Genomic DNA, 19,071 nt, shown 5'->3' with positions numbered 1-19,071 from the left:
TATTCTCTTCAAATATTTCCTCTGCTCCCATCTCTCTCTCTTCTCCTTCTGGGACCCTATAATGCGAATGTTGTTGCATTTAATGTTGTCCCAGAGGTCTCTTAGGCGGTCTTCATTTCTTTTCATTTCTTTTCTTTATTCTGTTCTGCAGCAGTGATTTCCACCATTCTGTCTTCCAGGTCACTTATGCATTCTTCTGCCTCAGTTATTCTGCTATTGATTCCTTCTAGTGTAGTTTTCATTTCAGTCATTGTATTGTTCATCTCTGTTTGTTTGTTCTTTAATTCTTCTATGTCTTTGTTAAACATTTCTTACAGTTTCTTGATCTTTGCCTCCATTCTTTTTCTGAGGTCCTGGATCATCTTCACTATCATTATTCTGAGTTCTTTTTCTGGAAGTTTGCCTATCTCCACTTCATTTAGTTGTTTTCCTGGGGTTTCATCTTGTTCCTTCATCTGGTACATAGCCCTCTGCCTTTTCATCTTGTCTATCTTTCTGTGAATGTATTTTTTCTTCCACAGGCTGCAGGATTGTAGTTCTTCTTGATTCTGCTGTCTGCCCTCTGGTGGATGAGGTTATCTAAGAGGCTTGTGCAAGTTTCCTGATGGGAGGGACTGGTGGTGGGTAGAGCTGGGTTTTGCTTTGGTGAGCAGAGCTCAGTAAAACTTTAATCTGCTTGTCTGCTGATGGTTGGGGCTGGGTTCCCTCCCTGTTATTGTTTGGCCTGGGGCCACCCAACACTGGAAGCTACCTGGCTCTTTGGTGTGGCTAATGGCGGACTCTGGGAGGGCTCACGCCAAGGAGCACTTCCCAGAACTTCTGCTGCCGGTGTCCGTGTCCTCATGGTGAGCCACAGCTACCCCCCGCCTCTGCAGGAGACCCTCCAACACTATCAGGTAAGTCTGGTTCAGTCTCCTATGGGGTCACTGCTTCTTCCCCCTGGGTCCCAATTGCACAGACTACTTTGTGTGTGCCCTCCAAGAGTGGAGTCTCTGTTTCCCCCTGTCCTGTCAAAATCCTGCAGTCAAATCCCGCTTGCCTTCAAAGTCTGATTCTCTAGGGATTCCTCCTCCCGTTGCTGGACCCCCAGGTTGGGATGCCTGTCGTGGGGCTCAGAACCTTCACTCCAGTTGGTGGACTTCTGTGGTATAAGTATTCTCCAGTTTGTGAGTCACTCACCCAGCAGTTATGGGAATTGATTTTATTGTGATTGCACCCCTCCTACCATCTCATTGTGGCTTCTCCTTTGTCTCTGGATGTGGGGTATTTTTTTGGTGAGTTCCAGTGTCTTCCTATCACTGATTGTTTTGCAGTTATTTGTGATTCCAGTGCTCTCACAAGAGGGAGTAAACACACATCCTTCTATTCCACCATCTTGAACCAATCTGGGAGCCATTTCTTAAAATATATGTCTTGACATTATGCATACACACACACACACACACACACACACACACCCATCCTATTGTGTATAAGTTAGACAGATAGATAGTTAGAAAGATGATAATATAGATAGATAGATAGATAGATCTATCCATCTGTTTTTTAGCCTTTCTATCTTATATCTATACATACTATATATTCTCTATATCTCTATCTCTATCTAACCTATCTATCAGCATTCTCCAGAGAAACCAATATGTTCTATTGGTTCTGCTTCTCTGGGGAACTCTGACTGATATACCTAACCTACCTTTCTCACATTGTTTCCTCCACTTGCCCTGCTGCAACCACACCAGCCTCTTGACTGGCTCTTCAGACACACATGCATGCCCTTGCCCTAGGGCTTCTGCACTGGCCACTCCATCCACTAGACCCTTCTTCCCCCACATAATTCCATGGCTCACTCCCCACTTCCTTCAAGTCCACCTTCTCAAGGAAGCTTACATTAACCACTTTATTTAAATTTCTGACCATCTCCTCTAGTCTTTCCCTTTCTCCCTACCCTGCTCTGTTTTCTTTTTTCCACAGCACTTTATCACCTCCTAACATAATTCATAATTTATTTGTCTTATATATTGTTTATTGTTTGTCTCCACAACTAGGATGTAAGTTCCATGAAGGAGATAATCCTTGTCTATTTTATAGACTGATGTATCCTAGGTGCTTAACACAGAGGAAATAACCAATGATAGTTGTTGGAGCAGCAATGAATGAGCAGTCTGTGGAGATCAGTGAAACAGGACTAGTGGGTCTGATATGGGGAGATGGGACTTGTCAGCTGAGGACTTCTCTTAATGAATGGGGTCTGCATGGACAGTGATTGGTAGGACTAGGAGGGTCAATAGTAGGTAAATGGGGTCAATGATTTGGGCATCTCTGTGGAGATCATTAGAGACTGGCTATGGGAGAGGCTAATTATCTTGCCCAAAGTCACCCATCTAGTAAGTGGCAGAGCTCGAATTGATCTCAAGATGTCTTAACCTCAGTGTTGTACAAGTCAAGATGTGAAAGCTGACTGAAGGAAGTATACAGGGGCAGGGGCAAGACAAGGTCTGTGGATCCTGGAAATTTTCCCTGTGTAGCAAATCAGAACGGGGAAAAAAGTAGAAAGTTGATACTACAGGTAAATTCAGCACTCAAAAGCTCTTAATCTGTCAGATTATATCGGTGAACAGTGCATGAAGCCATGATTCTCTAGACTAATGCACCCTTCCTGCGATTTCTGCCTCTGAGTCTGCAGGTAAATATGAGAATGAATCACAGCCTGATGCAGGTGTTGAGAGAGGGCAGGACCCACAGCAATGTTCCTATAAATGTGGGGAGCTGGTGCCCTGGCATGATGATTTTGATACTGGTGTGTAGGATGAGAGGGGGGAAAATACAGAAAGCAGAAAGACTAAAGTCTTGCAATAGTAATCCATGAATGAAGTGATGAGGTTAAAAACGTCCAAACCCAGTCCCATCACCATTAGTGCCTCTCTCCACCTTTCTTTGCCTTTTCCATCCAATCCTCCCACTCAATCTTCCCCTTTCAGAGCTGCAGCCCATCTTGATTCCTACTCTTTGCTCCACAGATGAAAATGTCATCTCTGAAACTCCCAACCTACTTGTCATAGCTTTCAGTATTCTGCTCTGTCCACACTGGAGCAGATTTCTCCCCTCAAAGCCCAAGAGGTGGGAAATGTTTATGTTTAGGAATTTTTCATATTTAGAGGCAAAGACGTCAATATAACAGAGTATTCCTGAAGACGTTTCCTTCTATAAAATGATGGTGAAAAGATTCACTTGGAATTATCATTTTATTCCATATTAGAGGGGGTCTTGCAAATCAATAACTATATACAAAAGGGACAGAAAACCCAAGTCAAACGTTTGGGAAAAGTTACATTTATTTACCGAGAAATTACTGAATAAAGCGAGAGACAATGAATGTAATGAATTTGGGAGAAACTTCCAAAGACCACAAAATGTAATAAATGTGACAAGTTGTAATAAATGTTATAAATGTGTCCAAAAAAACCCACACTAGTGAAAATGCATAAGAATATAAGTAATATTAAAAAATCCCTCCTGTACAAGTCTCAACACATTGAACATGGTGAATAAAAGCTTACAACAAAATGTAATATTACTCTGCTTTAGAGAACTCATACTGGAGAGAAATACTGTGATTGTAACGTGGAAAAGCCTCCAACCAGAACCCCGTATTCACTGGAATATATAATCCATACTGGTGAGAAATCATTCAAGGACAATGAATGTGAGAAAGCCTATAAGTATAGCCTGGCTCTTATTCAACAGAAAATGAAACACACAGGCAGAATGCCTTATAAATCCCACAAATTTGGGGGAAAAACTTTTTTCAGGGGTTCAAATTGATTGATTGGACATCGGAGAAGGCAAACTATGCATGCAAAGAGCATGGAAAAACCTTCAAGGATTTGTCACCCTCCACTGAACATCAAAGAAATGATCCAAGGTAGAGACCTTATGTACACACTGAATGTGGAAAAGCCCTCTTCCAAGAGTCAGAACTTTTTGTACACATTAGAGAATTCAGAAAGGAGAGAAATCTCACAAATGTACTAAATATGACAATGCCTTTAACAATAGAGGATACCCCCACTGCACACAAAATGGTGCATGCATCTTCTACAAGTGGGCTGAATGTGAGAAGGCCCAGAAGAAGACGACAGAACTCACTGTGCATCAAAGAATCCACATCAGAGAGACCAGTCTGAATGAATGTGGGGGTGTATGAAAGTCTTCAGCAGGAAGCCAGGACTCTAAGTCTGAAACTTCACATGGGGAGAAAACCTCTAAATGTGGAAAAGCTTTTACTAAGAAATCATCCAAAATCTAAGTCACAGAGTTCAGAGTGGGGAAAACCACAAAAATGTAAAAAATGTGGAAAAGTTTTCAACTAGAAGTCAAGACTCACTGCACATCAGAGAATTCATACCAAGAGAAACACCAAGAAAATAATAAATACAGGAAAACCTTGATTTGGAGATCAGAGCTCATTGTTCTCTAAGAGTTAATATAGGAGAAAAACCCTATCAAAGCACTAATGTGGAAAAGCCATCAGTAAGAAAACACACATCATTGTACATCAGGAAACCCACACAGGAGAGTAGCTGTATGAAATAATGAATTTTGGTAAGCACCCTGCAATATATGAAATGTCATAGTTCACACTGTGGAGAAATCCTAGGAATGTAACAAATGTGAGGAAGGAGAATTTGTACACCAAAAATGTTATTCTGAGGAGAAGCCCTATTAAAGAATGAAGAATGGGCCTCCCTGGTGGCGCAGTGGTTGAGAGTCCGCCTGCCGATGCAGGGGATACGGGTTCGTGCCCCGGTCTGGGAGGATCCCATATGCCGCGGAGCGGCTGGGCCCGTGAGCCATGGCTGCTGGGCCTGCGCGTCCGGAGCCTGTGCTCCGCAGCGGGAGAGGCCACAACAGTGAGAGGCCCGCGTACCAAAAAAAAAAAAAAAAAAAAAAAAAAAAAAAAAAAAAAAGAATGCAGAAACACCTAGTCCCAAGGTCAAAATGGATTATGCAGAGACTCTGTCTAGGGAAGAGTCTCCATGTTGTATGAAGTGCTGTTGATCTTCAAAGTCAGTTCCAGACATTAGATACTAGAGAATTCATACTGATAAATAAAAAGAATCAATTTAACAAATTTAAATTCTACCCCAGGGAAATAAAATTCCATTAACTTAAACTGAACTTCTTGTTAAAAAAAAGATTACTGAAAAATGCATTTGAAGTCCAAGCATCATCCTTCCCATGCCTCATGCTTACCTTTCAAAGTGGACCTCCCCAGGAAATATTGGAAGAGAACAGTTTTGATGTTCATCCTAAGTTATCCACTTGGAATTAATCTTCGCCATGGACACAACTCTCTCTGTCACTGGTCCCAACCTAGAACTTGTGAACACCATCCCTTACAGGCATCAGAGGAGGGCAAATACCACCGTTGCTAGTTTATTCTCACACCCCTACCACCACACAAGTGTATCTGATTTTCTTAAAGTTCAGGGTACATTTAAGGGAATACACATGGGAAAGGAAAAAAAAGCAGTTCTCTAAGTGTGACATCCCCCAGATCCCAGGAGAAAAGATCTCGAGGAAAAGACCCTGCCACAAATAATCTCATGGGAGCATTCCAGTTCCCTCTGCTCACTTCCCTGTCCTGTGCAGGCCCATCTTCTCTCACAGGGCTCTCACCCAAGGCTCGATGCCTCTGTACCAGCGAAATATTTACTGAAGCCCAAGTTACTCAGTCCAAAATACAGACCCACAGAGCTCTTGTGGAAACTGCTCCTCCCTGACTCCAACCCTGAATTTCATTCTGCGGTCTACATATTCTCACATGCTGCCCAATCCCCAAATTCTGGTGGTTGATCAAGGGGTGGAAATCCACTCACACTGGGCCAAACCCAGGGCTTCATCATGATCTCTGAACTTCAAGCCAGTGAGTATAAGTTTAGTCCCTCTCCAGAGTAGGATTCTCTCAGTGGCTGTTTCCCACCATGAGTAGAAAGTCTGGTCTGCAGCGAGGAAGTATGAAGCCATCATGCACAGAAAAACAGAAAAATGTGTCATGTGGGTCCAGGCCAGCTCCATCCTGGTGGCCATGGCCTTTGTGGACTCCCCACCCTGATTGCTCATTGCAGATCTGGACTCTTCACAGCTTCCACCATGAAGCGAGGCAAAGAAAAGAACAGAGGACGGGGAGCAATTGTCCCATTCATCCCCTACTTGCTACTTGGGGGCCTCTGTGTCCTCGCCCTTGGGTGGGGCTGCCACTGTGGAGGTTGTCTTGAGGCTCCGTTTCCGCTTCTGCACGTTCTGCTCCGGGTGGAACAGGATGACGTAGGTTTTGGGTACATAGAGCATGCCGAGGGACACCGACGCACTCAGGCTTAAGGACACAGTCAGGGTGGTGGTTTGGATGTAGATCTAAGCCACGAAGGAAGGGACCAGGTGGGACTCAGCCCAGGTCTCTCCCGCCCTCCACCCCCACACAGCCTGGAGGTGAGTTTATTTCAGTCAAGTGACTGGGAATGAGCACTCAATAAAGGAGAGCAGTGTAATCAAAGGCCCCGTGGCATGAAGAATTAGTAGTCACAGTTTGGCTCTGGTATAGGCAGGAAGAAGGGTAAACGACACAGGACTGAGTGGACAAGTGACCAAGGGAAGTGAGAGGTTCATTCACAGAGAGCGACACCTGGGGAAATGGCCCATATGCCTAAAAAGGGCTAGAGCATGTTAATGAATGAATGAACATGTTTTCAAATGTACAAATGAATGGATGAACCAAACCTGAATAAAGGAGCAAGTAGGCAAACAAATGGAGGACAGAGGGGAATAAACAAATGCTCCACTGTACACATGAATAAATGACTGTCAAACAAATAGACCGACAGATGAATGGATTGGCAAATATAAAGTATATGAAAAGATAATGGAATAAAAGAAAGTTAATTGATGGCATGGATGAAAAAAATGAATGAATTAACAATGGAAATGGGACTGAGAGAACAGCCGGCGGGAGACTGGAAAGACAAATGAGTACATGAATTAATCAGCCAACTAAGCAAGCATTCATATGGGTGGCCCAGCTCTTGGAATAATCTAGCCGTTCCGTGGACAGGCAGGAAACAAGTGAGGTCATGAAACTGACGGGGGACCCGGATTACCTTTTCAGCTGACTGGGCAGTGCCAAAGAAGATAGGCACAAAAGCCAGCCAGATGATGCAGGTGGTATACATGGTGAAGCCAATGGGCTTGGCCTCATTGAAGGTCTCAGGCACGCCACGAGCCTTGATGGCATACACCGTGCATGTGACCATGAGCAAGAGGCTGTAGCCCAGGCAGCCGACAAGGGACAGATCCGACATGTCGCACTTGAGCACCCCTCTGGCGTGCTCTGGTTCCACCGTCCGCTGCTCTTCGTAGTCAATCACACTGTGTGGGGGCTGGGCCCCCATCCAGGCCATCACTCCCACCACCTGCAGGAGCCAACATGGTATCAAGGACACACCCAGCCTCACTCTCGACTGAGATCTCTGGCAGGTTAGGGTCGCTTTTAGGCTCCTGGCCTACTGAGTGGGATGCTCAGGCCTGAGAGTCACTGTGGAGAGGGGAGGATTGTCCAGGAGGGGACTACCTGGGCAAAGGCCTGTGACACAGGTAGGTAGAGAGAAGGGGCTGCAGTGGAAGTATGTGCTGGGGACATCTGGGCTGATTGGGGAAGGGGCCCTGGATGTCCTCTTCCTGTATGTCAGCCATTACCAGCACCGTTTACTGAGCCCAGCAAGGTGCAGTGACTGCAGGCAGAGGCTCTGGAACGGTGACCCTAATCACATCTCCTCTATCTACCGAATGGGAACCCTCATAATCTGTTGTGAGGACATGATGCCAGCTTGGGGGAGGAGTCAGTGCATGTCCCACTGATCAGGAACCAGGCCCAGCAGAAATGTTCCCCTTCACAACCCTCCAGGGAGGCAGTATCATGTATTCAGTAGGTGGGAAAACACTAGCTTTATCCAATCTAGCAATATGGCAAACTAAGTTCCTGAGGACCCCTTTCCTTCTCCAGATCCAGAGAACTGTTGAACAAGATATAATGAAATTGTGTGTGAATGCATAGTGAGGCTCAAAATATAGAGGCACTGGATGGAGAACAGTAAGAATGTGAACTGATGCCGGGTGGCCAGGGAGGTCAGAGTCAGACACAGGCCCTAACAAGGAGAAGATGGAGTATGAATTCCTTCACAGTGAGGGGAGACATGACCTCGAGCCAAGGGAAGCTGGGGAGTAGGAAGTAAGACACCTGCATACAGGTGGGACCCTGGAAGGGCCAGCCCCTACATTTGTGCAGGTGGTTCACTGCACAAGATGCTTGACTTGGGAGGAGCGGGGCTGAAACCTAGCCAACACTTCAGTACATACTGTGCACCTGGAATAGGGCCATGTGATCCTAGAGGAAAGGATGCTTTTTAAATAATTTGTACACCCAGAAGGAGCACCTTTGTGATTCTCCCAAAGGCAGCAGCTCCATGAACAAGGGACTAATAAAATAAAACCCCACCCACTGTCCAGGAAGGAAGCAGGGGGCTCCTCTTAGAAATCCTCTAGCTAGGGGGAAAAGTTGCCCAAGAGAAACTAAAACCCAAGGCCTATGATACACGGGAGTAGCAACCCAAATGCGCCCCACTGAATTTGCAACCCACGTACTTGGTAAAAGAATTAGCATCCAGTACAGGTAACAAACGCCTACAAAATAATAGGAAGTGAGCAAAGCACAGGAACAGGCACAGGCACATCACAGAAGAGGGAAGTACAAAGGCTGGCTGCACTAGTAAGTAGAGACCAATTAAAACAATGAGATACCATTTCACATCCATCATACTGCTGAATAACCCTGTAAAGTTGAAGGTGTACATCTTTGAAAATATTTGGGATTTCTAGACAGAGAGGTATAATGTGGGGAGTCCATAGGTGAGCCGGAGGGGGGCACTGAATGCAGTCTAAACGTCTCTATCCTGGGGCAGGAGGTGCCATGGGGGTTTCAGGCAGGAAGCAGTGAGGTGCTTTTTCAGGATGGGCTGTGCACTGAGATTCCGGCCCTGATAGAGGACGCTCAGACCCTGCTATGTGCCAGAAAAGTGGGAGCACCTTCCAGTTTTGAAGAATTGCATGGACTGAGGCCCATGGGTGGGAATGACCATGTTACATGCAGAGCTGGGTAGGAAGAATGGCTCTCCTGGGGTGGAGAGTGAGCCGTGTCCAAATGAGCTGAGCATGGGCCATCCACCTGGCCCTGAGAACTGGGCTGGCTCTTCAAAGTCATACAATGTCACACACACTTGTCTCTTAGCACGCTTTACATAGAAAACATCCAGTGCTTTCCAGACCACAGGAGCCATTTCCAATGTTGTAATATTACCATCTCAGAGAAAACCCTAAAGGAACTCTGCTTTTGCTGCACATACAGCATGAAATTCTGGCCATCTATGGAATTGGATGCTTCACTCCACATAGTATCATTAGACCCCGTGCCTCTTATCCAAGTTACCCAGTGACTGGGCAGCAGGAACTCCCTTTATGGAAACAGATTCTCTGCTTGGGGGAAATTCATCAGATTCTCTTTGCCCTGGGAGCCAAATTATGGAAGAGCATGTTCACTTTATGAAAATAATTTCACTGTTTTACAGAAAAATAACTGGATGCTTGCACTCCCCACCTTACTGATCCATTTTCCTTCAAGGATGAAGCAGGAGGAAACAGCTGCTCCTAAATGAGTTCTTCTAGTTACAGAAATAGTAGCGCCCTATCTCCTGGGACTTTTTTTTTTTTTTTTTTTTTTAACACAGAGGCCAAAATAGAAGAGGGACTCTGATTTTTAAGGTGGAGGTCAGTGCCCGCACCCCCAGCCCCGACCCCGTCTGCCCACCCCGGGAGCCCAAGGACCCACCTGCACGGAGGTGAAGCTGAAGGTGATGACGAGCTGCGAAGTGGGGCTGATGAAGGGAGGGGGTGTGACCGAGCGCTTCCCTTGCTCAAAGATGCGGTAGATGCGGTTGGTCTTGGTGAGCAAGGCAGAGTAGCTGAGGGTGGTTCCCAGGCCGAGGAAGAGCCTGCGGGCAGCGCAGACAGCCGCCCCGGGCTCAGCCACCATGAGGAAGGTGACCGTGTAGATGAGGAAGATGCCGGTGAGGAGGACGTAACTGAGCTCGCGGCCAGAGGCCCGGACGATGGGCGTGTTGTTGTGCCGCACGAAGGTGGCCACCACTGTGGTGGTGGCCATGATGCCCAGCACGGCCAAGAGGAGGGGCGGGGCCGCCCAGGGCGAGGACCAGGACAGGCGGACCACTGGCGTGGGGCGGCAGCCCGTGTGGTTGTGCGTGGGCCTCATGTCCCCGGGGCAGGCCTCGCAAGTGAACTCGTCCACCTGGAAGCGGTACCCGTCGCAGGCCTCACAGTGCCAACAGCAGGGGACGCCCTTCACCATCTTTTTCCGCTCCCCCGGCCCACAGGGGAGGCTGCACTGAGACTCGGGCACCTCTCGGGGGTCTCCCGACCACTGCAGGGCTTCCACCTGGGACACAGGGGACACCGGGACCTGCGACTCCCGCCTCCGGGAAGGTGGGTCCGCCTCCCTGTGCCCAGAGCTCATTCTGTGCCACTCACATCCAGCCTGAGGGTCTCTGCCCACTGGCCCACGGCCTGGTAGCTGCCACTGCCCGCGCTGCCGTTGGTCACCTGGTACTGGAAGATGTCGTATCGCCCGGGTGCGTCCCCGTGCTCATTGAACACCACAGGGGTTCCTGCGCTGCCTGGAAGGAGAGCCTGTCATCCTCGGCTGGTGCTCGAGCCCATCAGAGGCCCAGCCAGGACAAAGGAAGAGCTTAGCAAGCACGTGAAAATGTGCTCAGCATCACCTATCATCGGGGAAATTCGGATCAAAACCGCAGTGAGATACCGCCTCACACCCATTTAGGATAGCCACTGTCAAAACAACAGAAAGTAAGTGCTGGCAAGTGTATGGAGACATTGCAACCCTATACTTCACTGGTGGGAATGCAAAATGATGCAGTCACTGTGGAAAACAATATGGTGGTTCCTCAAGAAATTAAACATAGAATTACCACACAATCCAGCAATTCCTTTTCTAGCTATATATCCAAAATAATGGAAAGCAAGGACTCAAAGAGATATTTGTACACTTATGTTCACAGCAGCATTATTCACAGTAGCGAAAATGCGGAAGAAATGCAAGTGTCCATCAAAGGATGAACAGATAAGCAAATTGGGGTCTCTACATGCAATGGACTATTATTCAGCCTTAAAAAGGAAGGACATTCTACAACATGGATGAACCTTGAGAACATTATGAGAAGTGAAATAAGCCACTCACAAAAGGACAAATACTGTGTGATTCCACTCATATGAGGTACTTAGAGCAGTCAAATTCATAGACAAAATGTAGAATGCTGGGGGAGGGGGAAATGGGGAGTTAGTGTTTAGTGAGTATAGTTTCAATTCTGCACAATGAAAAGAGTTCTAGAGATTGACTGCACAACAATGTACACCACTCAACTGTACACTTAAAATGGTTAAGATAGTAAATATTACGCTATGTGCATGTTACCACAATTTACAAAGGAATAAGAAAGAGCTTAACTGTGCAGGCGAGAGGATGAGTTCAGACTTACAAAGGTACTGATTTGAACAATCAGCTTTATTTCTTTTAGAAGCTTGTTCTACCAGCTTGTAGAGCTGTTCTGGAGTGCTATTAAGTCATGCTCTTTATTTATTTATTTACTTATTTATAACTTTTTGGCCACTCAGCATGAGGCATCTTAGTTCCCTGACCAGGGATTGAACCTGTGTCCCCTGCGGTGGAAGCACAGAGTCTTAACCACTGGACCGCTAGGGAAATCCCTAAGTCACGCTCTTTAACAGAGAGCTTGGCAGAGAAAAGGTGCTCAACATTTGGTGGAAGAAGAGAGTTCTTAATTTACTAAAGGATAGTAATTGAACACAATGTGAAGCCCCCCCAGCAAACCATAAGCACAGCTGAGTCCATCTGGGCCTTTTCAGAAACCCTTATTCTGAGCCCTGACCATGTGCCAGGCCCTCCACTCATATTGGGGGGACACAGACTCATGCTTTGTGCTCAGGCAGCACAGGGCCTGGCTGGGGAGGCATTCGAAAGCCTGAGACTCAGAGTGGGCTGCCTGTCCACTGTGTAAGCAGTGCCTTTGCACAGTCTGCACTGTGCCCCATGCGTGCCCTCAGAGACCAGATGACTCCAAACTCCGTGCAATGGAGAGGAGAGTTGTGTGTGACCCTCTGAGGGATCCAGGCAGAAGGGGTCACAGAGAAGTTCCCCAACACCTGGAATTTGCAGCCTGTGGCAGGAGGTACTGAAGCCTGGAGAAGGAAGAGTGTTAAAAACTGTTCCCCAGAACTTGGCTCGAGCCTCCAGCTCTCAGGCCCAGATGTTCCCACTATACTCTTCTGCTCTCCCATTCTTTCCATACTGAGTCGTCCCAGGTCCCGAGAACTCCATCCCAGCAGGCTTCCCCTCATTCACGTAGGGGCTCTGGCTCCCACTCACCATTGAAACGTACAGCTCGAATATACTGCAGCAGCATCCGCCCGTCGGTGGGCTCCATTGCCGGGCACAGGCCTGTGTGCCCCGGGCAAAGAGCCTGGTGCATGCTGTGGAGGGCGTGGGCAATGGCGTACACAGCATCGATCACAAACTGCACCTTCCCTTCCTGCTCGTAGGCAGAGTCCCGGCCGATGCGTTCCTCACCTGTCCTAGGGATGCCCAGAGGAAGTGTGCCTGGCTCCCAGATGCCCAACCTGGCCTCCCACCTTCTCCCTCACCACCCTCGCCACCCTGGGCAGCTCTCACCTGTGCATATGCGGGTGGAATCGTCTGACTGGGTACCTGAGCTGGTCAGTTTGCAGTTAAAATTCTCTTCCCAGAACTCAGCAAACCAGATGTTTCGGCGGTTGTTCTCCAAGGAGCGAGTCATGAAGTACTGGTCAAATCCTGAGAGACAGGGAAGGAGGGAGGGGGCTGGCAACAGTCTGAGCCAGCCACAGCTCACTACTTGTGTCCCTTCACCGCTTGCTCACTTTGCAGCTGGGGATACACATGTGACCAATTTCTGACCTGGCCAATGAGTTCAAAGCCATCTAGGGACTCCACGATAAATTTCCATCCTGATACAAGCTCAGAGCCTCACCACAGGACAGAAATTTTTGCTGCCTTTTCTTTCCTGGTTAGGATGCTGCTATGAAGATGTAATGGGTGGAGCTTCAGCAGCCACTTTGTGAATAAAACAACACAATCAAGAAGGCACATGGGACTTCCCTGGTGGCACAGTGGTTAAGAATCTGCCTGCCAGTGCAGGGAACACGAGTTCGAGCCCTGGTCCCGGAAGATCCCACATGCCGAGGAGCAACTAAGTCCGTGTGCCACAAATACTGAGCCTGAGCTCTAGAGCCTGCGAGCCACAACTACTGAGCCAACGTGCCACAACTACTGAAGCCTGCACGCCTAGAGCCAAGAGAAGCCACTGTAATGGGAGGCCCGTGCACCGCAACGAAGAGTAGCCCCCGCTCACCACAACTAGAGAAAGCCCGCGCGCAGTAACGAAGACCGACCACAGCCAAAAATAAATAAATTCATTAAAAAAACAAAAAGAGGTTGACTTTAAAAAAAAAAAAGAAGGCATATGGCAACTACAGAGGATGGTGGAACAGAAGGGAAGACAGAGCTCAGGGCTCTGAGAACATCACTGACTTCCTGCCCCAAGCGTGAAGTTGCCCCTACTTTGAAACCTCTTGCCTTGTAATGAAATGCCTTTATTGCTAAAACCACTCTCAGTCTAGTCTGTTGCCTGCAACTGAATGCATTCTAAGGGAAAGAAAGAGTGTAAGGGTGGGTGTACACCTCCAAAAGGCTGGGAGCCCCTGCGAGTCAAGGCTCAGCATTTACAAGGGTCTGCGCTTCATAAAATAGCCCTGAAGTGCCCCATCAAAGCATGTTCAGTTTAGCCTTTGGGGAAATAAGCAATCCTAGTGTAAAGTGGCCACCTTTCCTGAGTTCTTCCAGATATTCACAGGCGGGATGGTGGAGGAGGGGTGGAGAGGAAGGCCTCATTAATTGATCAACAGAACAGTAAGACCCACATCCTTGGTTTCTATCCCTCCCACAGTCACCCTCAAATTAGAGTGGCTTTGGCAGAACCAGGAATACAGGCACTGAATTAGCACAAAACTAAACAAACAAACAAAACCTAACAATTCTTCACCCTGTAGAGTGGGATGTGCATTTCCTCACTTGCCAATTCATTCAAACACTGCTTGGAGGGGTGTATTCACAGAATCTCAGAATTCTAGAATCTGGGAATCCTAGAAGGGACCCTGGATCATGGTACAATTTTATAGAAGGGGAAAATGAGCACCCCCAAGAGGGGATCATAGGGAAGGATAACTATGGGTGGGAGATGCAGTGGGGAAGGGCATTCCCCCACTCACCATCAATGGAGGCCCTTTTGGGCAGGATGGTGATGGCGCCCACGGCCACGTCCTCCAGGTTCAGGATGGGTGAGATCTTGGCTCCCCAGCTGTCTGAGCCAACCCACAGGAAGTAGCTGGTCAGGTTGGCCTGGCGTGCAGCCTCCAGGACCCTCCTGGTAAGGATAGGGTAGGGGTGAGTGAGGGCCGAGAGCCTCCTCCAACTTAACTCTGGTCACTTTCCATTCTTCTCTCTCCATCTACCCCATTCTGCATCACTTATCAGACCCTTTGTTTATCAGGAAAAGTAGGATGTAGGGAGTTTAGGACACTTGCCCTGGGTTTCTCAGGGAGTAAAGTGTCCAGCCAGGCTCTGACCCCAGGCCTGCCCTCTTGTTCTGCACACCATAGTCCACTGTATGCTGCCTTTAAGAAGGGCCTACCTTCTCTTGCTGGGGCTCAGGCCGGGGTCCATGGCCTTCTGCTGATACCCTCCTACCCCTGGGAGTCCTTCCCTGACAGCTCATTTTCTGCCCTTACATGTGCCCACCAGTCTCTCCCTCACTGTTAATTATAGAAACAGACATATATTCTTGTGTCTCCCTGGCTAGGTTTGGAGCATCTTCACCCAGACCAGGCCTGGTTCATTTCTGGGGGCACCAGACAGACAGGTGGCAGTAGAAAAGGTGTGTGGGGGCAGGAAGGTAAGGGGAGGCGAGGAAGAGGGAAAGGAGGATGTCCGTGACTGGGATATGTGAGAAGAGGTGGCAGGGTCTTCCAGGAGAGCCTCTGAAGAACACGGTGATGGAACATGCCATCTGTCCCACCTGATGTCATCCTCGTTGGCAAAGATGATGATGCCCCGGGCATTTGGTGTCTCCATGAGTCTCCTGATCACCTTATTGAATTCTCCTGGCTTTGGTTCCCTGGGAATCTTGATGGACTGGGCAATGCAGACGCCCCCTGGGTGTCGGAGATGCCCAAATCAGCTGCGGTCCCACCCATTCACCCACCAGGGCCACCACCACTCATGACTGTGGCAGGGGCTGAGTCTTCCAAAGGACCCCCACAGGGGGCACCATCCAGGCTCCCCATCATGAACCCAGTGCCCTACCTCACTGCTTATGCTCTGTCCAACGGACCCTCTATAGGCTCCTTCATGCCTCAGACCCCCCTGCCCCAAGCTCACCAGCCTCTCGGGAGATCTGCACAAAGGCGTCAACCCCACTCTCGCCATAGTTGCCCTCGGAGGCCAGCGTGGACACGTAGTTCCATCCCAACGCCCGCACGATGTCCACCATGGCCTGGGCCTGGTAGGAGTCAGGTGGCACCACGCGGGAGAAGAAGTCATAGCGTGTGGAGTCGCTAAGCTCAGGGGCCGTGGAGGCGTAGCTGATCTGGGGGATCTGGAGTGGGGAAGGACACCTGGGCTGTGGATGGAGGGTCAGTGACCCTAGGGAGGGAGGGCGGTGAGGACCCAGGAGAGGGACGTTTGGGGTTACAGTGCTGGGGGCAAAAGCTGGAACAGCCACAGAGAGAGGCCAGGATGGGCAGAGCAGGCAGGAGAGCTGGGGAGGGGTTACTTGATGGAAGGCTGTGTCTGGAGTAATGGAGGGGCCTGCCTGGAACTGGGTTTATCTGTGTGCGTTAGAGCGATTAATATCAAGGATTACAGCTGAGCTGATCCAGGAGACGGAGTGGAGGCAGTAAGTGTGAAAGCAGAGCGGAGAATGGCGGCTGGGGAGGCTGGGCAGAGGGCGGCTAGCAGAGAAGAGGGCGTATCCCTCAGGTTCAAGAAAAACTCACGAGCAAAAGAAAAAAAAAGAAAGCAAACAACACACACACATAAAAGGGAGCAGGTGGGAGCTGGTATGAAGGTCAGAGAGGGGGAGGTTCTGGAAGAAGCGGGCTGGAGCTGGTCTAGGGAAGACAGATGTTTGAAGCGGAAACAGAAAGGAAGGGTGGACTGTGAAGACGTCATGGAAAGGAGAGGGCAAGAGAGAGAAGGGAAGATGCGAGGAGGGAGGGGGAGAGAGAGACAGGGAGGTGGAAAGAGAAAATCAAGAAGGAAGACAAAGAAAGAGGGAAAACGAGAGCAAACGAGGCAGAGAAACGCTCATGGGCTACAGTGCAATTAATGGACGCCGTAGTTACCCCGGGCCCTCTAGACGCTTTAATCTTCCGAATAACCTTCCCAGACAGGCTTGCGTCTGGCCCAGGGGACAAGGTTTCTTTGCGGACTAGAGTGATTCTCGCAAGGAGACCAGACCTCAGCCACGCCCAGGGCAAGGACGAGGGAGAGAGGCTGCAACCCAGGCGCTCCCCCCCAGGCCCTCACCGCAAACAGGCGCAGCACGTTGGCGACCATGATGGAGACGGAGCTGGCCGAGGCGCCCACGACAGCCACCACGCGCTCAGGGGGCGCGGCGCGCATCGGGGGGACGCCGCCTGGGCAGCGCACGGCTGCGTCGTGACCGTCGCCGCGGCCGCGGATCAGAGCCTGCACGAAGCTCAGCGCCTGCTCCAGCGCGTACGTGTCCCGCGAGCAGGTGTCGAGCAGCCGCGCGCCCAGGCGCACCCCGGGCAGCAGCTCGGGGTCGGCGTTCACGCGGTCCAGCGCGTACAGCATGGCCTCGAGCCGGTGCACGCCCTGCTCCTTCTTCAGCGGTCCGCACGCTCTGCCCGCCGCGCCCCGCGCGTGCACCGGGAACAGGCCGCCCAGCGTGAGGCCGCCCGCCAGGCGCACCGAGCCCGCGGCGCCCGCCACGCCCGCCTGCTCCAGCGTCAGCAGCAGGGGCAGCAGCGCCAGGATCCCGGCCATCGGCTCGGGGGCTGCGGGAGGAAGACGGGGTGGGGACGGGAACAGAACGGGAGAACGCTCTGAGCGCCCGGCAGAGGAAGGACCCGGGTCGGTGGAAAGGCGAGTGAGCCCCAAGCCTTGGGGAGAGCGGAGGCGCTCAGTATATAAACATTGGCCGAGCCAGCTGGAGAAGTTATGAAGCATCAACTCGGCCAGCCTTCCCGGGCCACCTGCCTCTCACACTCTCTGAACCTCATCATCTGGGTCCCCCCGCTGCCCGACCGCTGGCTCCAGTCCTACCCCTGCCCTCCCCGACAGCCCTGGGCCGCTCTTACTGGGAGTCCATCCCCAGCGCACAGCCAGGCCCCCTCTTTAGCCACACTCACCTGAGCCCGCCGCTGTCGGTTCAGGAGGGGACAGTGACAGATGCCGAGGGCCCTGAGGGAGAGAGGATTTAAGGATTCTGGGGAAGGGAGGAGAGGCCGCCCTGAGGGCGGAGACCCGTCCTGAGCAAGGCGTGTGCGCAGGACCGGCTCTCTCCACGTCTCCTTTCCCTCCGTCTCCTGCTCCCTGGGTCTGTTTCTTTCCTGTCTTTGGAGATGTGTCTGACACACATATTTTCTGTCTTCTGGTGTCTCTATTTCTCATCTCTGTCTCCGGCTTTCTCTACCCGCCCCTCCCCCTTCTCTCTGTCTGTCTTCTCTTTCTGTCTCAGTCTCATTCTCTCTCTCTCTGTCAGTGTCCCTTTCTCTCATTGTCTCTGTCTCTTACCCGTTTTCTTTTACTCTTCCTCTCCTGGCCACCAGTGTCTTGGCTCAGGCTGCTTTAGGCACTTCACAGATTTCTCCTTGCAAATCCCTGCAATAAACCCGTGAGTGGAGTTAGAAAGGAACACGGGCTGAGCAAAGAGGATTGCACCTGAACAAGAGGAGGGAGAACAGGGCTGAGCTGGAAGAAGGCAGGAGCAAGCAGACCTTTAATGGTAACAAGGTCTCTGCTTATCACACACACACAACCCTACAAAGAAGAGACTTCTACCATCAGACCCATTTTGCAGTTGGGGAAGTAGAGACCTCCAGGAGTTAAGTGACTCACCCAAGGTCATACAGTGGACATGGGTCAGCATCAGGATTTGTACCCAGGTTGGTGTGAAACGAGCAGCCTTCACTGCCTTTGATGGAGGGAGGGGACAGGGCACGCTTGCCCTGCAGTTCCCACCCCTGCCTCTTGCATCTGATGATGGAACCCTAAGGAGTTGCTCTTCTGGTGGTTCATAAAGCCTTCCTGGCTCTGGGGTCTGAAGCAGTGACACACCGTGTGAGGCTCTTGGTACCTGAGTTTCCTCATCTAAGGTTTTGGGCCAAGGTGATGGACACTTTTACCACCATCCCCATCTGAGGCCCTGGATTTGCCTTTCTGACACTGAGAGCAAAGTGCATCGTGGAGGCAGGTGGTGCGCTCCGAGCCCCAGGGATTAGCAAGTTCGTGCTAAGGGGGGCTGAGCCGGCTTGGGCTCCATTAGAGAGGGTGGATTAGGGCGGCCCCAGGGATTTGGGCAAAGCTAGCAGAGGGAGCAAGCAAAAGCTATGTCACCCTTCTCCCTTCCCTCACCACATCCAAGGGCCCTGATTGTCTCTGTTTTCAGAGCTGTCCAGACACCTGTCCCTGGCAGAGTTGGGAGGTCCAGCTTGGCCTTCATCCATTTTACAGGTTGGGAAGGATAGGGCACTTAGCTGGTGCTAGGCCCCAAGCTTGATGTTGCAGAAGTCTGT

At 50.1% G+C, this 19,071-nt stretch overlaps 1 protein-coding gene across 1 annotated transcript; it reads right to left on the bottom strand.

Moving 5' to 3' along the window:
- Window positions 1-6,216: 6,216 nt before the first annotated feature.
- GRM6 (glutamate metabotropic receptor 6) lies at window positions 6,217-17,503 on the bottom strand (the record flags this gene model as incomplete). Its single annotated transcript, XM_079703060.1, has 10 exons — window positions 6,217-6,414; window positions 7,155-7,466; window positions 9,935-10,558; window positions 10,651-10,792; window positions 12,580-12,784; window positions 12,887-13,027; window positions 14,521-14,675; window positions 15,327-15,462; window positions 15,689-15,905; window positions 16,838-17,503. 10 exons carry the CDS (start codon window positions 17,501-17,503, stop codon window positions 6,217-6,219), a joined length of 2,796 nt encoding a protein of 931 aa, XP_079559186.1.
- Between the last annotated feature and the right edge of the window lie 1,568 nt (window positions 17,504-19,071).

This window comes from Hyperoodon ampullatus, assembly GCF_949752795.1.
Source record: "Hyperoodon ampullatus genome assembly, chromosome: 4".
In the NCBI taxonomy this organism is placed as follows: Eukaryota; Metazoa; Chordata; class Mammalia; order Artiodactyla; family Ziphiidae; genus Hyperoodon; species Hyperoodon ampullatus.
This window is presented reverse-complemented; position numbering and strand designations above follow the sequence as displayed.